Below are 22546 nucleotides of genomic sequence, written 5' to 3'. Positions count from 1 at the left end.
CAGGGTTTGCTGGGGAAATCTACAGGCTTATCCAATTTTATGGATGATTGCAACACTTTCAGCCTCTCACACTCTCATACGAAAGCAAGGAAGTTTAAAGGAAGAGGGGAAGTTAACTGCAAGTAAGAAAGAAGACAGGAGAGACCCCCAAATCAATTGATTTATCCTATTGGCATAGATCTAGAGGTTACTGAAAAATAGAGTTGGGACTGTGAAGTAAAAACTACAAACAAGCTCCTAAGTTAATAGAGATAGGGAAGCAACATAAATAAGGCCTTTGGTTTGACATGAGCATGGAGGTACCAGAATCATTAAGCCATATCATTTTCAGTCACCCAAAACCAGCGTCTACCCTTTCTCTCTGTCTTCCATTCCCTGAAGACAGAAGTGTTCTTATTTTAGGGCCTTAGTCACTGGCAAGTTTTTCTGTTTCATGTTTAGAAGGTTGCATGCATTTTTCAGCTGGCCACATAACTGCAAAAATACATTGTCTGCGTAGTCTAACATGACTCGTGAAACACAGCTAAAAGCTTAGCTATAGAAATGCTTATAATGATTTCAGAAACTTAATGTTCATTACTTTGCAAGCAAGGAAATTGAAGGCTGTAATCATGGCTTTTATCTTTAAAAAGGTTTAAAGATTACAGCTAAAGAACAGGATGCTGCTGATCAGAGTAATGATCAGCATTGTGAAATTTCAACTTTCTGTCAAGGTGCTAGAATCTATTACAGAAAGTAATGTAATTATGCAGTTTATTGTCTGTAATAAATGTAAATTGACTGGTTTACTTCCAAAATTTCCAATTAAATATAGGTATTATTTATCCATAATACCGGAAGCTCATTGTTAGCATTTTGCAGAAGTCCTTTGCCCAGCAGAGGTGATACTATTAACTGTTCTCCTGTTTTCTCCTTGTGTATTAGACAAAGGCTACTGATGTTATCTTGTGATGTAGAATACTGCAAAACCACATGAACGGCATAAAAGTGTCTCAACAGAAGCTGATAGCCTTATTTAAAAGATAATGCTAATACTGGTAATCTAATATGGGCTGGTATTATGGATGATTTTAAACTATCAACAGTACCAGCCAAACAGAACATTTTTGAATGCATTGAGTGTGGGGTCTGTAAAAACTTAATTCAAAAGATTACGCCTAGAGTTAGTTTTGATATTGATCAATACCAGCAGTATTGGTTACTAAGTATTGACACAGTTTTAAATAATGAGTATATGCAACTTTCTGACAAGCTGTATTTAAAACATGCTTCCCCTTCCTACTCCCCACAAAGAAAAACTAAGGACTTCAAAGGTGTAGGAGCTTGTAGCTATTTTGGCAAGTTTGATAGGAATAAGCCAAATTGTAAGAGGTTACATGGAAGTAGAAAGAGGAGAAAAGAGAGAGAGATTTGCAAAGGTACATAAAATTGGGCCCCTAAATTCCATTAATTTTCCAGGCAAGTTTAGCACAAAATCCCTTTCTGTTTTTAATATTTAATGGAGGGAGTGACAGTCTTTTTTCTTTATAATTTACATGGAAAACATAAGGCAGGAATAACATGAATTCAGATCTGTTGAAACAAAGCTACATTGACATGCAGTGGCTATAGAGCTAATTCAGTAAACTGCTTTCAACAAATTAGGACACACTTTAAGAACTACTTGTCATCTCAATACCACTGTCTGGTTCAAACTGAAGGTGTATGTTGCACTTTCTCCTGTGGGTAGTGCTACTGAAGGAAGATTATGTAAAAAACAGAACCATTTGTGTTTGTTCCTAAAGGGACCCTCAGGCCAGAGTGTTCGTAAATGTCTTTCCTGGGTTTTATTAAGCTAATGTACCATGTCCACATTTGATTTCTTTTTACTCCCAGAGGGATTATATTGTTCTTTTTAACTATAGTGTTTGAAAGTATAGAATATGCTTCTAGAATATGGAATTGAGCATCAAACGTTTCTTTGCCAAATAGATGGATGAACCTATAAAACGCGTTCACCAATTTATCTAAGCATTTTTTTGAAAGAAGAGCTCATGCCAAATATAAGAGGAAAACTCCAAATGATAAAGCTAGCATTTCATAATGATTATCCCCTTATAAAAAGAAGGATTTTGTCATGCAACTTTTCAGTCTGTTTATTGGTAGCTTAGCACAGTCAATTAAAATCCCTGGAAGTGTCCAGAAACTCACTTTAATAGCGCAATAATGTCTGGATATTGGGGGGGGGGGGGGGAAGAAGTGTGTAAAGATATGTGCAGGTTGTAGGTACAAAAAGGTAATTGTCCTCTCTGGAAGAGGAGCTCAAACTTTCTCACAAAGTTTGTTCCCATGGAAAGGATCCTTTCCTATGTGAGGAGATTGATCTTAAGGCGCTGTTTGCATTTGACGCCATGAAGTACTTTAACTCTGTCAAAAAAGGTACGTTAAATCTATTGCAGTACTGGTACCCTCTGTGTCACAGCTATTTTCATGACCTCAGATTCCAGGAACAGATATCCATGGCTAATGGGAAGAGCCATCACATCATAAAGAGAGAGATCACCGAGAAAAGTTTTAAAAGGTTATATGACAGTAAAAAGCTGGTGGCTGTGGCAGAGGTGGTGTTAAGTTTGTGGCAGTGTGCAGTGGTTTTGGTGGTAGTCAGAGTGCATTGACATATTTCACAGCTTGATCCAAAACCTGCTAGTGGAAAGATGCCCTTTGACTTTGCCAGCTTTTGGATCCGGCATTTTGTTGGCACCGTTATCATTGCCTTTTTATCTTAGGCAGGCATTAAGCAAGCGTATGCTGCAAATCATCAGCCTGATTGAAGAATGTGTAATAAGTATTGCTGTGCTTTTGGAACACTGGAATGTATGTGGAGATCTTGCAGTTTCTTGATTCCTGAGACTTGTCACTTCAGAAACTCAGCTTTAGTGTTGAAGAAACTTGTCACTGCAGATCTGGCATGATAGAGTATAACACAATATGTTCTGACTAGCATGTAATCCTTCAGCTGATGACTGTAGCTCCAGGGATGTTCACATGGCACAAGCTACTGTTTTAGATCACTTTCCATGGTGCTTGGGAATGCGCAGCCTTAGAACATGAATTTGTCAGGCAAAATTGTACAAAGCTTGAGAAAATCAGTGGCACCTAAAAGTATTTCAGTTACTCTGCATTTAAGGATTTTTATAGGAGCAAGGTATGTAATGCTTTTGCGAAGATGTTGACTATGATCGAAACACACATTGTACCAGGAGAGATGTAACAGAGAATTTCAAGTCTGTAAATAAAGATGGGTAGAAACCCTATTCCCTGAGGAATCTTGTGTCCAAAATGCTTTCCCCATGTTCTTTTACCCATTAAGAGTCAAGTATTACACTTTTTCCTGATCTTTGATGAAGAATAGTAAATTACAGATGTCTTGCATTTCAGATTTCTGAGTGAGTTTGTAAATCCAGCACTTGATCTTGCACCCTGCTGAGTTTGTTGTCCAGTTCCACAATATGCACTGGTGTCTGTTCTAAGGTCATTGTGCAGATACCGACGCTACTCATTATAATGAGCTGTAAGCACAATATTCAGAATTTTTGACCTTGTAGCAAAATATTGGGAAAGGTAGCAGAATGGTGTCTGTTATAAGGCAAGCTTAATCTGCTCTTACTTTCGTGACTATAGTATTTGTCCAACAATGCTAGCAAATGAATATTGGAGAAAGATGAAATATATACTACTCCCAATTCACCGACTCCATTGTGAAATTATCAGTAAATCTTTTGTGATAAATTTATACTTTGCTTTTAGTATATTAGAATCTCATTCTTTTCAAAATCTGTGGCATTAATACGTAACTTCCTTTACAAAGGAAGAGTTTGATAGTTAATATCTAATTTTCTGCTCTTCTTGTGCCCCTTCCTAGTTTTCTTCCAGAATGAGTTCAAGAAATACACTGTATGTTTCTCAATCTCTGTTTTTTTCTTTTGGCTTTGTTTGCGCAGCTCTATAACTTCTCAAAAATACCTATTCAGAAAAAAGGTGGAGGTGGTTGACCTTGAGATATAGGGTAGGAAATAATGAGAATTAAAGAAACACACTTCCAGGAAAGCAAGCTTTCCCAGTACCAAGAACTTTATTTAAATATACAATCAAGCGATACAGTAAGTAAGTAAAGGTCAGTATCACATAGCAAGTTAATGTGTTACCCCGACATGTAGAAAATAGTTGCTAGTGATGATTAGGCAATATAGAATGAAAAAAAATTAAAAATGTAAAATAAGAAAGGCAAATGTGGAAAATCGGGATTAAAGATTATTTCAAATAAGTTTAATAATGAATTGTCTGTTAGAGCAGAAATGTCATCTATCTTATGAAGTTTAGCAACAGAATCTCAGGAAAGGTTTGAGCATCTGCAGATGGGAGGCTTGAGTGAGCAGTGATTCAAGGAGAGGAGGAAATAATTTAGGGAGTAGGGCCCCTCTTTTATTATCTTAATAATGTGAAATACTTTAACCTGTATAAGACAGTCAGATCATACAATCTTACCTCAACATAAGCAAAAATGTGTATTTAATGGCTACTTTGCACTCAAGGTGTTCCTCCATCCTTTTGCCTGTGGAAAGTCCTGTGTTGTGTCGCTCATACTCTGCTATCTGCGTAGTTAATTAAAGTTAGGCTGACCTAGTGTAGGTGTTCATATTTGCCAAGCTACTGTTCGTATAAGAAGCTACTCTTACAATAATAGAATAATTCTGATTGAAAGGAACTTCAGGAGGTCTCCAGTCCAACCACCTCCTCAAAGCAGGGTTAGTTCTGAGATCAGACCAGGTTGCTCAGGGCTTTAACCAATTGGATCTGGAAAACTTCCAAGGACAGAGACTGCAGCCTCTCTGGGCAACCTATTCCACTGCCTGACTGTCCTCATGGTGAGAAAATAAAATTATTTCCAGTCAGAACATCTCTCATTTCAGTTTGTATCCATTGTCTCTCATCCTCCTGCCATGCACTTCAGTAAAGAGCCTGGCCCCATCTCTGTGATGACCACCCTGTAGGTACTGGGGGCTGCTGTAAGGTTCCCTTAAGGCCATCTCCTTTCCAAGCTGAACAAGCCCTGGTCCTTCAGCCTCTCCTCACAGGATGAGTGCTCCAGCACCCTCACTATCTTTTTCGTTCTCCACTGAATTGAAGATAGCAGAGGAAAATTACAACCCACAGTTGAATGAGAAAGTGGTGTATAGGGTTGGAAAGCAAAAGCTGCAAGAATGAGAGACACCTCACGAACAGAAAAACAGGGCAAAGGGATGCCTCTCTCAAGTGCATGCATGCAAATGCACACAGCCTGGGAAACTAGAGTTCTGCGTGTGGATGAGACCTTGTGTCGGGATCCAGGGAGAAGCCAGTGAGGGGTGATGTTGTGGTAGGAATGTATTACAAACCATAAAATTAGGATGAGAAAGTGGACACCATTTTCTTTGAACAAATTCAGAACATCTCCAGATTGGATACCTTAATTCTTGTGCAAGACTTTAATCTCTCTGACGCCTCCTGGAAGGGCAATACAGTGGGATGCAAGCAACCCAGGTTTCCAGAGGGTGTTAGGGATAACTTAATGATACAGGCACTAGATGTGGTGCCTGTGGTGGGGTATAAGGAGACATAAACCAGAAGCAATGTCAGGGAATCTCACTATTCCAGATTTCAGCCCTCTGCCTTGTGTAAATCCTGTAGGCAAACTTTAAAGGAATAAAAAAGCTGTTGTTCAAAATGCATTTTAATGAAACCTCTCGTAACAGATACTGTTGTTATGCAAATATGCTTATATATCCTTAAAGAATTTCGATATTTAACTGAAATCCAGGGTAAAACTTAAGTTAGAATCTTTACTCCCTTTATTTTACTTTAAAAAAAAAACACAAAACAAAACCAGAATATTACTAACATTTTTATTTTCTTGTTATAAATACTCTTCCAATCATCAAGTGTCATATCTTTCTAACAGCTGGTATATGTTTTGATAGATCAAGTTAATATATGTTATGTACATTATTTTTTTTACTGGAGTCATCTGTGTGATAAATTTGCTTCACGAAATCTATGGCCAATAACACTTTCTTTTTCTCCAAATGATACTTCGCTGCTACTAATAAGGAAAAAGAGGTTATATAATAGTTATAATACATAAAAGTGAAAAAAATTGCAGTGGCCTGATAAGCATTAGCTAGCTCTTATAAGTGACTCTGATTTTATGATGCTTAATTAACATTGCCAAATCAGAAGCTAAAGCTGTGGCGTAAGATTCCTTTAAACCCAGAATTAACAGCAGATATTTTTTCCTCTTTCATTCTTTAAAAAAAACCCCTGTATTTAAACCTATATTCTAACCATAATACATATAATTATCATATCACACTTCCCATTCTTAAGCCATGTGGTTTTGCCTGTTTAAGACCTTTTTATAGCACAATAATCATAGTATTCAGTTTTTATAGAAGCAGTGATTTAGCTAGTAGTGGTTTGTGCTTTAGAAGCCCTGGCTGCATACTTATTTCCTGGGCTTATGCCATAAGGAAAATCCCTCTGTCTTCAGTAGGAATGGTATCCATGTAGCTGGAAGTAGAGAAGGACTAGCTGTCTGTAATAAGTGGTTTTCTTCAATATAAAAGTGAATCAGGAGAGCATAGAAGTTATGGAAAAGCTGTCATACAGTTGCACGGATGTCCCTGGACAATTTCTCTCGAGCTGCGGTAGTGCTTCCTTGTCTAGGCTCAGCAAATGGAAAGTTCCTTGAAGACTGTTATGAAGATTTGCTTATTCCAGCATGCAGGAAAACCCGTGAGCTTTACTCAAGAAGAGAAGGATGTAATCTTTATAAGGATAAAGCAGCCAGCTCTAAGGGGATAGAGCCTTGGGTTGTGCATGTATGGTTGAAGTAGGAGAAATTATTAGGTTTAGCATAACAGCATTTTTCATAGTTTCAAAATACTGTTTATTTTCACAGTTGTCTGCGTGAGGCGAATGATGCATTACAGCAGCTTACAGACAGGCAAACTAAAGCATACAAAGCTATTTTTATCCTCTCTTAGGTCTTTGCTTGCCTGTGCAGTGCTTCTGCCAAGTTAGTGATTTCTGTCTTGAACACTCCTTTTGTAGCTGTGGCTGTTTCTTCATCTGCCAACTACTGCTCTGTACAGACAGAAATTATTTAGGTATGATCTGCAGTCTAGCTGTTTGAGGTGATGGGTTTTTTTCCTTTGGGAGGGGGAGTGGGTATATTGAGTTGGTCTGGACATGCAAAAGTTCTTCTCAGCAGTGTTGTACTCAGCAGTCTTGACTAACAGTGTAGAAAAAATGCATTCAGAACAAGTATTTCAATCTGTAGCCTGAACAGCTTAAATGGAGAGCATGGGAACTGCAGAGAGATTCATTTCAGCCTGGGGAGCCATGCCATCCTAAGAGTCTTAGAGGGCTAACAGAGGCAGGGGGAGAAGTGGGGATGATTCAGGGCACCTGAAGTTAAATCCTGCTTTGAATCCTCCCCCAGACCCTGAAAGCTGAACCTTCCTACTCTAAAGCTAGCATTTCCATAGTCTTCTCCCTTCTGTAGGTTAAAATTTAAAGAACAAGGGTTGGAGTGTGCATTTGGGGCTTTTAATTTATTATAGTTTAATTTTTTAAATGCTCTGACGCATGAACTTTGAGTTCTCATTAATTTATATTGAATAAAAATCCTAGCAGAATTTAATTCCCTGGTTAGTGTCTAAAATGTATCAGATTAGTTAATCCCACGTGGGTAAATTAACATTTGATGCCACTGATAAGAGCACTGTTACTTTATTAGCGTTATAACTTTTAACTCTTTCTGCCAGCTTTTTTCCCTAGTACAGTCTCACATGATTATAATGATTTTGTACACAGTGCTATGTTTTGGGTCCAAGGAGTATAAACTTGTTAGGGAATAGTCAATATTTATTAGTCGTTTACCATAGACTTCAGGCAAATCATTGCCCTAAAATGTTGAATTCTGCTGTGGTATAGTCCTATCTTGAAATGAACATATTATTTTGCAAATTAAAATAAACAATAAAATTGTTCCTCCCATGTTGTTGCAACTCTGCATATGATATCGATAAATATTTTGCTATTAGCAAAATAGAAGGCATAATATGAGCTTTCATCATCAAAATGGATGCAGTACAGAGTCATTTTTAAAAAGAGAATATATTTTCTTAATGGAGAGAAAGGATAAGGATCTGGGTACTGCTTGCAATATATTCATTAATGGAAAAATAATTATCCTTTAGCTTTGTTAAAAGCAGAAAACTGTGCAAAACCCTTGAATCAGCTGTATACTAGATTTCAAAAGTCATCTCACAATATTTCACAATTCTGTGCCTCTGCTTGGTGAAGGAAAAAAAAAAAAAGGATTAAACAGTACCAGTAACTTGTATTCATGCATGGCACTGATAATATCAGAGCTCCTGTAGTATTATGAGCAATGTCTGTCTCTCAGAAGCATTTGGAAGCGGTGGCTAATCAATGAGGCAGGTAGGGAAGAGTCCTCTCCTGTTCTCAAGATTGGGTCAGTGGTTGTGCAATGTTGGCACAAATAAGAGAATAGTATAGCTCCCTCTAGCCGTGAATTTTCTAGGCAATTTACATACAGCAAAGATTCAGATAGCGATTTTAAGTATTCAGAAACTTTCAGTAGAGCTGACTGATCTTTGTTTTATTTCCCTATCAGTCATTTTGTTTCAGAAAAGAGAACGTCTTTATGAGAATTCATTGGCTTCACGTACAATTTTTGTGGAAAATTATCAAAATGTGTAGTGATTTTAGCACTCTAGCACTCAGGAAAAAAGAATAAGGTAGTCAGAAAACATATATCAGCTTTATTAACGATTCTGACTTTTGAGAAATCATCACCATTTGGGTAGAAACCAGCTTCTGAGAAATTCCTGTAAAATGGGAATTCAGGTCTGAAATTTTGAGCAGATGAAAAGACATTTGTGTACAGGGAAACCAGGTTTAACCTGGATAGGAAACACTAGGGAAAAATCTTCAACCTGAGCATACTCTTGAATGTATTTTTTCTTGCCAATCCCAAAAGAAGAAGATTTTAAAAAAACCAAACAGACAAACAAAAAACCCTGGTAGAAATGGATAAAGAGTAACAGAGAGAGAAGAAAAGTGAGCAGTGTTCAGGTTCTGTAGCAGTTCAGGAGCTGAGCCCAAGTGGGTGTTACAAACATCAGTAGCAGCAGGCAAAGGTTGACTGTTGGCAATCATCAAGGGAGCTGGACTTCAGAACTGCTGTATTTAACAGCAGGAGCTAGGCCAGGTCATTTTTTGTACTTGCTGGGCTAAGAGTCTTTCAGGGCACGTAACAGCCGGAGGGAGTATGTCATTGGCAGGGCATTTCAAGGAAGAAGTCAAGGGAGAAAAAATTATTGCACAAGACACAGACCAGGAGATTTGGAGTTAAAAAACATAGATAGAAAACAGATAATGAGTATAATGCAATAATCATTTAGCTTTTATTTGTTAACAGTGAGCATTTCAAGGCAGTGTTGTTTGCACATCACTGGAACACTGGTATACACTGAAGCACAATGGCAGAAACTATATTCACTACAGGATCTCACACAACAAGTCTCTGCAAGGCAGGAAGTTAAGTTTTTATCTTTTATCACTGAAGACTTGTCACAGAACAAGATATCTAAGACTGAATTCTGGCATTTAATCATCTTTCATGTACAATCATTTGAGGGAAAAAATATTAATCAAGATGGTCTAGAACATCACGATTTAACTTGGAGAAATTCAGCTTTGCCTTCCATTGCTTTGTGGACTTCGCTGATGGGAACAGGATGATTTAGGTGACTAAAGTGTTTGGGCATCTCATTGCTATTGAAATGGTATAGATCAGATGCAGGAATACCTTAATTCCTTTTTCTCTGTCATCTCTACTAAGCAGGGATCACAACAGTTACAAGGAACTACCAGAAGTGTCATAATGAGCTTGTATTTGGATTTCTAAGTGCTGTAAATGCTATTCAATCACAGTCAGTAAAACTTCTCTATTTCTGATCTGACCAGCATTAAAATCTTGGATAAGAATCTGCTAATCAGCATTCGATTGCTCAGCAGAGACACTGCAGAGGCAGTGTCTGCTTATCCATTAGCTATACACTTGCTAGTTCTTGCCAGGGATATGACCTGAGTTGTTAGGAAAACCCCAGTGCTGCAATGCATAAACATGCCGCAAAAGATTTGTGTCCTGCTACTTGAAAAGGGGGTGTGAGGAAAGGGAGATCTCTATACTCTCTTCCTTGTCTTTTGTATGCCACTGTGGTTATTTTGTATGCAAGGGGTTTGTATGCCAGGGTGCAGTGATCCATTGCCTTGCCTCAACTTTCTGTCTAGAAAACAAGAAAACACCTCATGGAGAAGAAGCTGCTTGATGCCTTGAATACAGATGATGCGCACAGAATATTTAAATCTCGTCCAAGTTTTGGTTAAGATTCCATTAGGATGCAGTTGTGAATGAGCTGCTTTTTGCATATGTAATTAGAAAGCAGAACAGATGGGAAAGGCATAGTTTAAAGTGATGTGTTCATTAAAATAACCTAAGCTGCAAAGTGTTTGTTCCCCAACAGTGGATTCAGGATATGAGACTCCTCAGGCTTAGGATTTTTTTCCCCTGTTTTGAGTTTGTCAACTGTGAATGACAACGATGAGATCTCTTTTGCATCATTTTTATTGTTAGATATCACCACTGTTCCTTAGGGCAGATTGATCATTCATTCCCTCATATGTGGTTTCTGCTCAGTTAAGATATACTAGGGAGCAGTGGGTATTAAGAAGCAGACACTACATCAAGGGATTTATTTTAATTGCATTTACTGTAAGGAAGATCTATTGGGATTTAAAAAATAATATAGTGATTTTAATGTTCTTTTAAAATAGATCTGTGTGGACTGTATCCTGATAACTACTGTTATCCCTTGGGTTATTTCTACTCTTAACTTTCAGTTTTTTAAATTAAAATGAAATAATTTTAAGGACTATAATTAGGGTTTTCCCTCCCCTTGTCTATTTTTTAGTAGAGGGGAACTCTTCTAAAATTAGTCTAACAATGTCCAAAAAATATATACTAAAGTGAGTAAGGGCTAATCCTTATTCTCCCCCCCCCCCCAAAAAAAAAAAAAAAAGGGGGGGGGGTATTACATAGTTTAAATAAACAAAAAATATACTTTATCAGAGAGTTTAAGCCACACCAAGGGAAGGCACTTGTAAGTGCCACTAGAAATCAGTAGAAACATTCCCAGTGACTAGTAATGGACACTGGATGGGCTAGTAGTGTGCTACTTCAGCCTTTCAGAAGTCAAGATTAATGCTGCTACTGACCTCTCTGTAAACCTACAACTTTCAGCTGCTATAATGGAAGGCTAATTTGGGGAATTAATATTGCATCTTTCCTATCTTCTACTACCACCACAGAATGAATTTTATCAGATGTATTTCATAGGGAACTTAGAGCTTCAGGGCTTACTGGAGCCCAATTCTTGTTGCACCTCTGGAAAGCTGCTATTGAAAGTCATGGGGGGTTAGGCCAAAGGTTGGGTCTAATTTGCCAGTTTTTAGTAAATATGGTCTGATTTGGGGTACACTCTAATAATAAATTTTGGAGAAGAAGAAATCTAGTTGTTGTCATTTCTGTCCTCTTTCTTCTTTCCTGTGATATTTAACTTTTTACTAAATAAATATAGGTAATTTTAAATAGAGGGTGACTATAATCATGCTGCTATTTTCTCAGTATTTTCTGCCTTCTAAACATCAACCTTTGCTGCTTCTGAAGTAGAACGTTCATTATTTGCCCACCATCAGCGTCATGCATGTCCTTGTCTGCAATTCCATCACTGTTGTTATGTGCTGGAAAGAAAAGCTCTTCAAACATGCAAAAGCAAATCCCTACCCTGAAGATGGGGACTGAATTACAAATCCAGACTTAGCTAGAACAGCAGATGAATACAAGAAATATAACAATGCATACTGTTTATGATAAGGAAGTAAAAAATGTTTATCCGTGCCAATATCAGGAAAAGATTGCCTTAACTAGAAGTGGAGCCCTGTATGAGGATTGGAGTCTCTTTAGAGGGTAAATACCTAATACAGGGTAAAAACGATCCTTGCTCAAAGCAGCAAAGGATCAAAGTGTTTAATCATCCCAGATTTCTATATGTTCATAACTTTTGTCAGTGTGACTAGACCTACTCAATATTAGGATGTTATTTGCTCTATGTATAGGTGAATGTTTTACTGTCTGTATACAGACAGTCTTTATCTACCATGACAAAATGGACAAACAGAGGAAGAAAAACCAAAACTGGAAACCATCATTGATGTCCTACTTAAGCATAATGGTGACTAACAGTGCAGGTAGATTTATGCAGTTTAGAAGTTTGGGTCTTTTATATTGTTTTCTAGGGTACTGTAGAAAATGGTTGCCCGTATTTTCTCTGAAGTGCAGTGAATGAATGATCTCAGTATTTCAAAGTTTTCCTTTTTGTCTTGATTTATCTTTTATGTAGAGGAATGACAAGCAATGTCTTGGAAAATAGCAAGGTATCAAACACTATTGATTTCATGCTATTGCAGTGACCTAGAAAGTGTTACTTCTCATTGAAAGATTGGGTTGTGTTTTTTCCCATACAAATAAGCAGATTCAAACTCTAAGAATGCTTTGGGTTATTATTACATAATTATTTAAAAAGGCATACTTTTTGTTTCCTTGCTGAAAGGAAACCAACTTTTCTATATATCTATATTTCTATATTTCTATAGAAATATTCTATTATCAGATAAAGTAATCCCTTGAATTATAACTACCACAGATCCTAAATCTTCTATCTATTGCTTTTCATAGTTTGGTTTCTAATGAAATTTCTGACTAAGGATCCCCTCCTTCGTTCATTCATGTCATTGAAATCTTTTATTACTGATTTGAAAAGAGTAGGAAACTAGACTTACTGCAGTATTGGTATTTTTTATTTTGTGATTTGAAGTAGGGGATGATGAATAAGTGCGACTAAAACAAGAACGGATTCTTCTAGTGCAAATTAATCTTTCCAGTTTCAGTCATGAATGAAGATTGAAGTGCCAGATTTTCAAAAGAAAGAAATTTCTAACTGAAATGGAACAGACATTTTCAAAAATCATCAGTGTGTCCTTTCTTATAGATCTGTAAGCTCAGTAGCATATGACAGTTCAGATAATCTAAAATCTGCAAGTCCCCAGCTTTGCTACTTACTGATGATTTATCGGGGTAATGATAAGAAGGTAAGGCTAACTCATCACACTGGCTTTCTTAGTGTGCAGTAAATGGGAGCTACCTCACTCCACTTTGAATCAGGAGCTGAAATGTATAATTAATTAAAAGGAAGAAATTATACATGAAATTTTGCAAAAATAGACCCACATTGACTTGAATTCTTTATACTCCTAGAAATATATTAAGTGCTATCTTTTGCATGTGTCATTTGGAGATAGGCTATGTTTTTCATATTGTTTGCAGTTCCACAGAATGAACCTGTAGAATAAAATCCAATAAAAACATGAAAGCTATTAGGGTTTTTTAATTAAAATTAAAAACTAAATTAAATTAAATTAAAAACTAATTAAAAAATTAATTCTTTGAACTTCAGTTCTTGTTGTAATGATGCTGATACTTTTTGTTAGCAATTGTCTTTATCTGGTGAAAAATCATGAAAAGATTAAAGTTTTACAAGTTCATAGCATTCTGAATATAGTTTTCTGTGTCTTCTGCATCACTGTCTGTGTTGTTCAGTAGTAGACTCCCTACACGTTGTTTGGTCAGTCTGCAATAGGAGCAGATCAAATGACTTTCTGTAGCTTGTTTTGAAAGTAAAGCTTAGTAAAATCTTTCATAGCTGCCTTTTCCCACAGGAATGCTCTGGCTGGCTTTGCTGATTCAGACTCTTAGGCTTTTCTGTACAGGAAAGTTTCTTGGATGCACAGGGATATGTGGGCAGCATGCTCAACGTTGACTTCACTGTTGCTGAACTTAACAGTGCTCCGATACCTGCTATCAAAGGGTCACGTACAGTCATTCTTGCTCAAGCTGAAATCAGTTGCCCTGTTTGTGGTGTAAAGTGCTGTACAACATAAATAAAAGTATTCAGTGACTCTCTTGGTTAATGTCACTGAGTCAATTATTTTGGCCGCTGAGCGGGTGAATGTGTTTAATCACATCAAATTCTGGAATAGCATAAAAATAAAAATAGGAAGTAGATATTGTCTGCAATTGTATTTATTGCACCTCTACTACCACAGAACCCCATATACGCTCCTTACCTGTTTATTGAAAGTAAACTATATTATATGCATATGTTTAATATCTTTTAAATAACTTGTAGTTCTAATATCTTTCTAATAATTTGTAGCTCACATTGATTTCATAGTATATTGTGGCATTTGGCATTAAAAGGCAGTACATGAAGTAAACTGGAGTATCATGTAAAAAGCCATGTATCCAATGCCTTTTTTCTGCCATAATAAACAGTGAAAATAATGCATGTAATGAAATCCAGACTATAGCCTGTAACCATTAAAAATAAATAGTTTACACCAAGTTGTGAAGAATAATACTGTGAATAGGATGTATTCAACAAATTTAATATACCATTGCAGTTTCAGTACAAAGTAATGCTCACTGAAAACTACTAACTATCATTTTGCTCATTCCTTTAAGATAATTCATTATTCTGTCATAATATATTGGCCATAAAAGTAAGTGTATTTCAAAAATAATGCCATATTGTGGAAATTTGGTTTGATTTCCAAATTTGCCACTCCTTTTAAAAAGGGAAAATGTGTTAAATATTTTATTTGTCAGTAACTCCTCTGTTCCCTGTCCAATATCAAACCAACTTCTTCACTCCAGTGAAGAAGCTGATTTTATTCAGCAAAATATATAATGATATGCTGAGCTGTGAGCACATGCACATTTCTGGGGAAGTGAGATTTTTTGTACCTGCTTAGAGTGAATGGAGACACAAACATATTAAATTCCTGCAATGAATTCAGGACCTTTGCAAAGATCTCACAGCAGGGAAATTTTTATATAATCCAACTTTTTCATAACTTACTTAGAGCGTGCACCTGAAAAAAAAGAAGGACCTTTATTAATCCTTGAATCAATAGAGGTTACACATATCACAAACAAAATGAACAAAGTAATCAGGTCCCCCAAATTACACAGCTTGATGAATCAAAGGGGAAGAGGAAGCTTTTAATTGATCCCCACAGGCTGCTTCGGGTGAATGGCTGACGCCTGCCCTGCCGCACAGACTGATCACCATTCCCTTCCCATGCTGGTCTGCTAAGCAGCACATTTAGCTATAATTCAACGTGTTTCTCCTTCATCCTTTTGACTATTTATTTATTTACTTGCTTGGAAAAGCCAGAAGGCAAATGTGAAACTGAGATAGAGAATTGGGTCAAGAAACCAGTGGGATAATATTGTTTGCTGCTCTCTGCAATATTGACTAAAAGTCTTGTCTCTCGTGTATTAGAAATGGTTATAGGGCAAGCTGTCTTGCAATACTTGTGTTTCCATCTCCTGGCCTAGGTGTGACTATTGTGTCACATATCTCTGACTTTTGTCAGGCATGATGGGAAGAGTGTTTTCCACCTCTTCTTACATCAAAAAAAAGGGAAAATGAATGTTAGCACTAAATTTTTCCAAACTTTTCAATGGATTTGTAGGTGAAGACTTTCTGAAATCTAGTTGCAATTTACAATATGTATGTTTAACTGATAAAGAAGGCTGAAGTCTCGTCTCAGTAATATGAAAGTACTAAAAGAAAAAATATATCATGTTATAGTTAAAATTCTTTTCTTTTAAATGTGCATAACAAAATCTCCTGTTTTAATGTAAATCTCCTGCATAACAAAATCTCCTGCAATAGTAAAAAGCGTACAAAACATAAGGTCTATTTTAGCCTTCTTACAGCTATAGCATGTCATCCTTTTTCAACAATTGCATTGCTGAAGGACATTTTATTGATGGATTTATCAGCTCTATTATTTCATAATAACATTTGAATGCTCACATTTGGACCTTACTTTTTCTGGAGCCACCAAAGGACCCTTTTACAAAGGTGGCTTCTGTACAGGGACAGCTTCTTATCCTTTGTGTGCCATCAGTCTCAGATACACCAATTGGACAGGGATGTTAGGATAGGGAGAGAAAGTGGTGTCTCTGCTACTATGACAAGTATGTAGAGCTAACTGTTCCAATCTCCTTGCATAGTAGTCGCAAAGAAGCTATATTCTATTTTTAAATGACCAGTTGCCATTCTCTGCAAATATAGATCTAGTTTGAATTTGGGAATGTGTGCGAATACCTTTTCTTGCAAGTGCTTTTAGTAAGGGTTTCAAATGCTATTCCCTACCCCTACAGAACCTTGTTTATATTGCTGGGTATAATTACCTGTAGTTCAAGGACAAAGCATCTATTGTAAATCTTCAGAATTTTATCAAATTAGATGTCATTGGCATAGTGCTACACTTATAATTACAATGAAAGGCAACCACTTATGACATCAAATGATCCCATTGATATCACAACATTAAAATGTCCTATGACCTGCACATGTTAACACCTGTAGCAGCTGAATGAGTTTTAGAATTGTCTAAGACTGAGGCAATGCTGCCGCCTAATGATGGGAGTATATAAGACGCAGTATAGTAAAGAGTTTCTTGCTTGGCAAGCAGGCCAGGTTTCTGACATCAATTGAAGTCTATAAGTGAAATTAAAAGCACCAAAAATTGGCCCATGGACTAGACCACGTGATTTCATGGTGTGCCACGCCATTTATTTGGTTCAAACTTAAAAGAAAAGTAAAAAAACCCCCTGTAATTACTTTAAGTCTGTGAAGTTTTTGTTTTCTGCATCTTAATGTCTGCTATGAAGATAAAGGGAATGATTCTCCACTTTGTATTGATAGATTTTTTTTTCTATGTTTCATCTATTTCCTAATAGTTATCATTATGATAAATATACCATTAGAATATCTATCTCAGAATTTTTATCATTCTCTGCAGTATCCAACTACAATTTTCCCCTTAATATTTTTTATTTCAGAAGAATAAGAAATTGCATTAATGTTGTAATACTACATTTATCTATGCATCATTGGCCTTTTTTATTTAGAACAGTTCAATGTAGTCTAGTGGCTGAGAAGAGTATTGTTAATAGTATTATTGTCAAGTTAATTCATAGACCCATAAAGACCAATAACACTTCTGCGAGACATCTGCCAATGTAATCTGTGACAGCTTGTACACCCAGCAGATCAAAACTGGATCCAGCCCTGCAGTACCTGCTCCTTTTTCAATTCTTTTGGTATCTCTTTCAGTTTGTGCACTATAGTGACACATAGGAAAGCAGAGAGCTTGCTCTTATTTCCTCCTGTTTTATCTATATTATCTCTTTAATGTGAAGTGCTATTGAAAAGGCATACAAAATCCAAAGATTGTTATTGATTTGTGCCAGCTTACTCTGACAAAGGATTTCATGGCAAATTGGTCAACCCTTGAACAATTATAATTTGGCAAAAACTAATAAACTGTAATTAAGGCATTATAAAGGCATTGATTCGTTAGCAGGCAGCCCATTAAATCATTATAATTATATCATAAAATGATTAAGGCAACAGAGTTAATGCATTTGAAGCCTGTGCTAAAGATGCATTTTAAAAAAAACTATGCAATCATATTTCTCTTGTATGTGTTCACGTTTTTTTGGTATTATACTCTTCTCAGCTGGGCTGCCTTCCAGCAATTAGCATCTTTACAATGTGTTCACTTCAAAGTGAGCATTTGAGGTCTAAATCTCTCTGTTCTGTTTCAACCCAACAGGTGCAGGAGGTTGGTCTCCATCAGACAGCGACCATTACCAATGGCTGCAGGTGGATTTTGGGAACAGGAAGCAGATCAGTGCTATTGCGACTCAAGGCAGGTACAGCAGTTCTGACTGGGTCACTCAGTATCGGATGCTCTATAGTGATACAGGGAGAAACTGGAAACCATACCACCAGGATGGAAATATCTGGGTAAGTCATTGGTGTAAAATGGAAGCATACTCTGTAGCGATGTTGATTGACTGTGTTTTTAGGAACTGTACACCTCATACCACTCTTCGGTGTTGTTTTTGTGAGGACAGAACAGAGCTTAGCTCAAAACATAGTGATTCATGTTGCAGCTGCTGTCAGGAGGCCTACCCCCGGATTAGCAAAGCCCGTTTGGGATGATGGTAGCTGTCAGAACATGCAGATGTTTTGTCATTGTTGGTATTCCTCAATGAGTCTCTTATGCTTTGGCTTTCCTTCCCTGCCTTTTCTTTTTAGGAATTTCATGGAGTAAATGTGAGACACACAAGTAGTTTTGAAAATTCTGCTCTTAAACATAACATTTAGGAAGGTAATTTGTTCTTTGTGTGTATGTGTGCTGGGGAGCAGTTTTATAATGTATGTATTGTTTTCCATAAAGATGCTACAAGGATATTTATGCTATAATAATTTTAGCAAAAAGCATATAATTTGGTTTTGTCTCTTACATTTTTCATGGGTAAGCTCCTAATTTCATTCTTGCTGAAAACAGTAGCCTTCCATTTTGCTGACAAAAAAATGATAGCTATTACTTAACATGCCTATCCTCATAGCAGTTCTTTCAGATGGTTATTTTTTTTCAGAAATATACTTTGAAAACAGCAAAATGCTATAATTTTTTCTGAAACCAAATTAAATTGATTAGTTAGTGTGCCTCATCAGAAAAATATTGTCAAAGCAGACCAGATTTAACATTGTGCTATTTTAGATTCATGTTTTTGCCAGGTGCTTCTTTTATTAAGGTCTGTTATTAAAAATGAATGTCAAATATAGAGCATAAGGTGAGTGGTTTTATCTGTATAAGAAAAACTCGCTTAATATGTGGAGTACATAGAAGCGGGCTTTTTTTATTAGAGTATTGATTTATTGAAAAAGCTTCCTCTGTGTGCCAGATAGGATTCTGAAAGAGGGAGAAATTAAAGCTGGGGGGACAGACAGGAGTGAAGAGAAAAACATTGGGTGCTGCTTTAGATTCCTTAGGACTTGGTGGTATGAATGTTGTTTATCAGGGTAGGGAGGAGCTTGTGCTTAAGCTTGATAAATATAAAAAGTTTCTCTTTTGAGTACACTTATGTATATAAAAATACCTATAGCCTTTAGCATTTATATTATCTTAGATGTAGAAAAGCTTCTTCAACAACTACTATTGAAATAATGAACTTGTCTCAGGGAAATGGGAGAGGGCTATGCAGCTGGCTGAGTGAACGATATATAAAGCAGGACAGTTAGGATGAGGAAAAATCTGTTCTTAATACCTTGAATGGAAAATCTTTTGACAATGTGTGATTTGGCTGATTTAGTCATAGCTGTGACCATTTGTTTCCAAGGTGGCCCACCTTTCTGAGGGCTTTGTAGAAAGTCTTTATTCTTATATTGTTTCTAATTCAGAAATACTGAAAGCTTCTTAATGAAAGAACATTTTGTTTTTCTCTTTATTAGCAATTATGTATGATTGGTGAATTCAGGGGGAAATCTGTTGGTCTGTTATTGACCATCAATACTACTTGCAAAAACATGTGATGAGTTATGCAGGAGCTTGCTACTTCTATTTGGAATGTTAAATCTTTGGGATATACTTAGCAAGCTGTTTGCTGCAGTATTGCTACTGTTCATGTCCTGCAATTTTTATCCAATACTAGAAAAGCAGTTCAAAAAAAAAAAATCTCCCCTATTCCAGCTTTCTTTTAAAGAATAAAGCTGAGCTACTAGCCAAAAAAACCCCTAGGGGTCTTGACTCTACTTCTAACTTGCCTAAACTAGTATTGTTTCTGTTGTTAAATGATGTCTGAGCCTTGGTTTAATCTTGAAAACACTGTGCTTATTAGCTATTAAAAAGTCTTAAACTTAATAAGTTCCCAAGGCAGGGGAGGTGCCTGATCATGGAGAAATACCGTTGTACTATTGTAGTAGTGTTACAAGGAGACAGACTTCCCTGATGTGGAAATGGGGTGGTGCAGAATTTCCCATTGCATCTTCCTCTTAGTATCGCTTTGTACAAGAAATTAAAAGCAGCAGCAGCTGTGAGGGCCAGATCAGACCACAAGAGCCAAGTATCCAGCATTGGCAATTTAAACTCATAAAGTCACATTCTTCCTGACTGAAATGACTATGATGATCTTAAAAATCTCACATGATTCTGGTGCCCTTAGAAATCCTTTTAGGAAGTATTTAGTTCTTTTCCTTTGCGTTTGTACCTTTTAAAAGTTTTATCCACAAGAGAAATGCGCTATGTAGCCTTTGATTAATGTCCCTCTTCCATCATCCCCATGCCTGAGTGTCATTGTTTCCTGACAACAATAAATTTAAAATTAAAGGAGAAAGCAAAGAAAAAGAAGAAAATAGAAGTGCGGAGTTCAACAATATTTAATACTAAAGCAGTTATGATATCAAATGACACAGCCAGAGGATGAGATATGGGAAACAGAAGGGAATAAAAATAAAGCTTGCTAAATGATTTGGAGAGAGAGCAAAGGAGAAATAATTTCCAACAAAGATCTAGTTAGGAAAAAAACATATAATAATCTGCATAAAATGCTGAAGTGACCCCCTTCTGTATGCATTAGTCAGGGAGGAAAAGAAATTCTATAATTATCTCCTAAGTAGGAGAGAAATGAAAAGGTTCTCGGGAAGTCTGTGATGGGGAAAGTGCTTTCAAGGTGAATATAGAATAAGCTTCCTAGTTCTGTGAAATAGATTTTCTGACCCCACCCCTCCTGGGCTTTTGGATATTTTCAATTTCCATGAATTTTAATAAGATGAGTGAATGTGTCCTCTTTCCGTAAAATGCCTGGCAACTAGAGAATTTTGATCGCCTCTCCTACCTTCGCTCTTGTAGTCTGAGATTCTAATTTTGATAGGTCATGAGGTTTCCCTTCATACGTCAATCCACTGGGGCGTTTCATGTACACAATATATATTTGTTTTGCTATAGATGCTGATTTTGGTTTCTATATGAACGCCATCTATCTATTTGCCTAATGAATACATACCAGATGTGATTCTACATATAATATTGTTTCTATTTCCTGACTCAGATATAGATTATATAAATGCCTCACACTAAGCACAATGCAAATATGACCTATAGGTATAATAAGAAAATGCTGACATCTTATTAAAACATTGAGACTCAAATTGTAAGCATTAGTGGAAAAGCTGAGCACCTCTAAGATTGAAGACTTTCCTAAAGGAAATTGGAAGATCCTTGGTGCAATTTCAGAGGTCTTAAGACATATCATCTTTTAAAATTTGACTAGCAGAACTTGTGATCAGCTTACATCCATCTCATTGTCTTATTCTTGGGGATATCAAAGTCAGGGTGATGAAGGAGAAAGTATTACTGTAGTTCTGAGTTTCAAAAAAAAAATCTTGATGAGAAAGGTGGAGTACAGACCCTTTGCACATCACTTCCAAATTATAATCCGTAGTTGACTCTTATCTTCAGCCTCAGTGAACTTGAGTGGAGTTGCAAAGATGTAAATGAAAGCTGATTTTTCTTTTTTACAGAAAATTTAGCCCTGGACCAAGTGGCTGCTGCATCAGTTGAAAGCAGTTATGTTTTTCTGGTTTTGTTGTTGTTTTTCTTTCAGTTTTAATTAAACTTAAAGTGTATTATGCATAACACCTGCATGGGTTTACGAAAGGCAGGTCCTGCTTGACTAACCTGATCTCCTTCTATGACAAGGTGACCTGCTTAGCGGATGAGGGAAGGGCTGTGGATGTTGTCTACCTAGACTTTAGTAAAGCCTTTGGCACCGCTTCCCACAGCATTCTCCTGGAGAAGCTGGCTGCTCATGGCTTGAACGGGTGTACGCTTTGCTGGGTAAAAAACTGTCTGGCCAGGCCCGAGGAGGTGTGGTGAATGGAATTTACTCCAGTTGGCGGCCGGTCACAAGTGGTGTTCCCCAGGGCTCAGTTTTGGGGCCAGTTCTGTTTAATATCTTTATCAATGATCTGGACGAAGGGATTGAGTGTACCCTCAGTAAGTTTGCAGATGACACCAAGTTGGGCAGGAGTGTTGATCTGCTTGAGGGTAGGAAGGCTCTCCAGAGGGACCTGGACAGGCTGGATCGATGGGCCAAGGCCAACTGGATGAGGTTCAACAAGGCCAGGTGTCGGGTCTTGCACTTCTGTCACAAGAACCCCATGCAATGCTACAGGCTTGAGAAACAGCGGCTGGAAGGTTGCCCGACGGAAAAGGACCTGGTAGTGTTGGTTGACAGCCAGCTGAATATGAGCCAGCAGTGTGCCCAGGTGGCCAAGAAGGCCAATAGCACCCTGGCTTGTATCAGAAATAGTGTGGCCAGCAGGACCAGGGAAGTGATTGTCCCCCTGTACTTGGCACTGGTGAGGCCGCACCTCGAATACTGTATTCA

General features: G+C 37.1%; 1 protein-coding gene across 1 annotated transcript in view; it reads left to right on the top strand.

Moving 5' to 3' along the window:
- The window catches only part of CNTNAP2 (contactin associated protein 2), a 1193181-nt gene that overhangs the window by 375667 nt on the left and 794968 nt on the right, over positions 1-22546 (top strand). Inside the window, exon 3 of the mRNA XM_072853401.1 lies at positions 17923-18116. Coding sequence (XP_072709502.1) covers positions 17923-18116 — 194 coding nt within the window. The remainder of the gene's footprint in view (positions 1-17922; positions 18117-22546) is intronic.

The sequence above is a fragment of the Ciconia boyciana genome, chromosome 2, assembly GCF_034638445.1.
Source record: "Ciconia boyciana chromosome 2, ASM3463844v1, whole genome shotgun sequence".
In the NCBI taxonomy this organism is placed as follows: domain Eukaryota; kingdom Metazoa; phylum Chordata; class Aves; order Ciconiiformes; family Ciconiidae; genus Ciconia; species Ciconia boyciana.
This window is presented reverse-complemented; position numbering and strand designations above follow the sequence as displayed.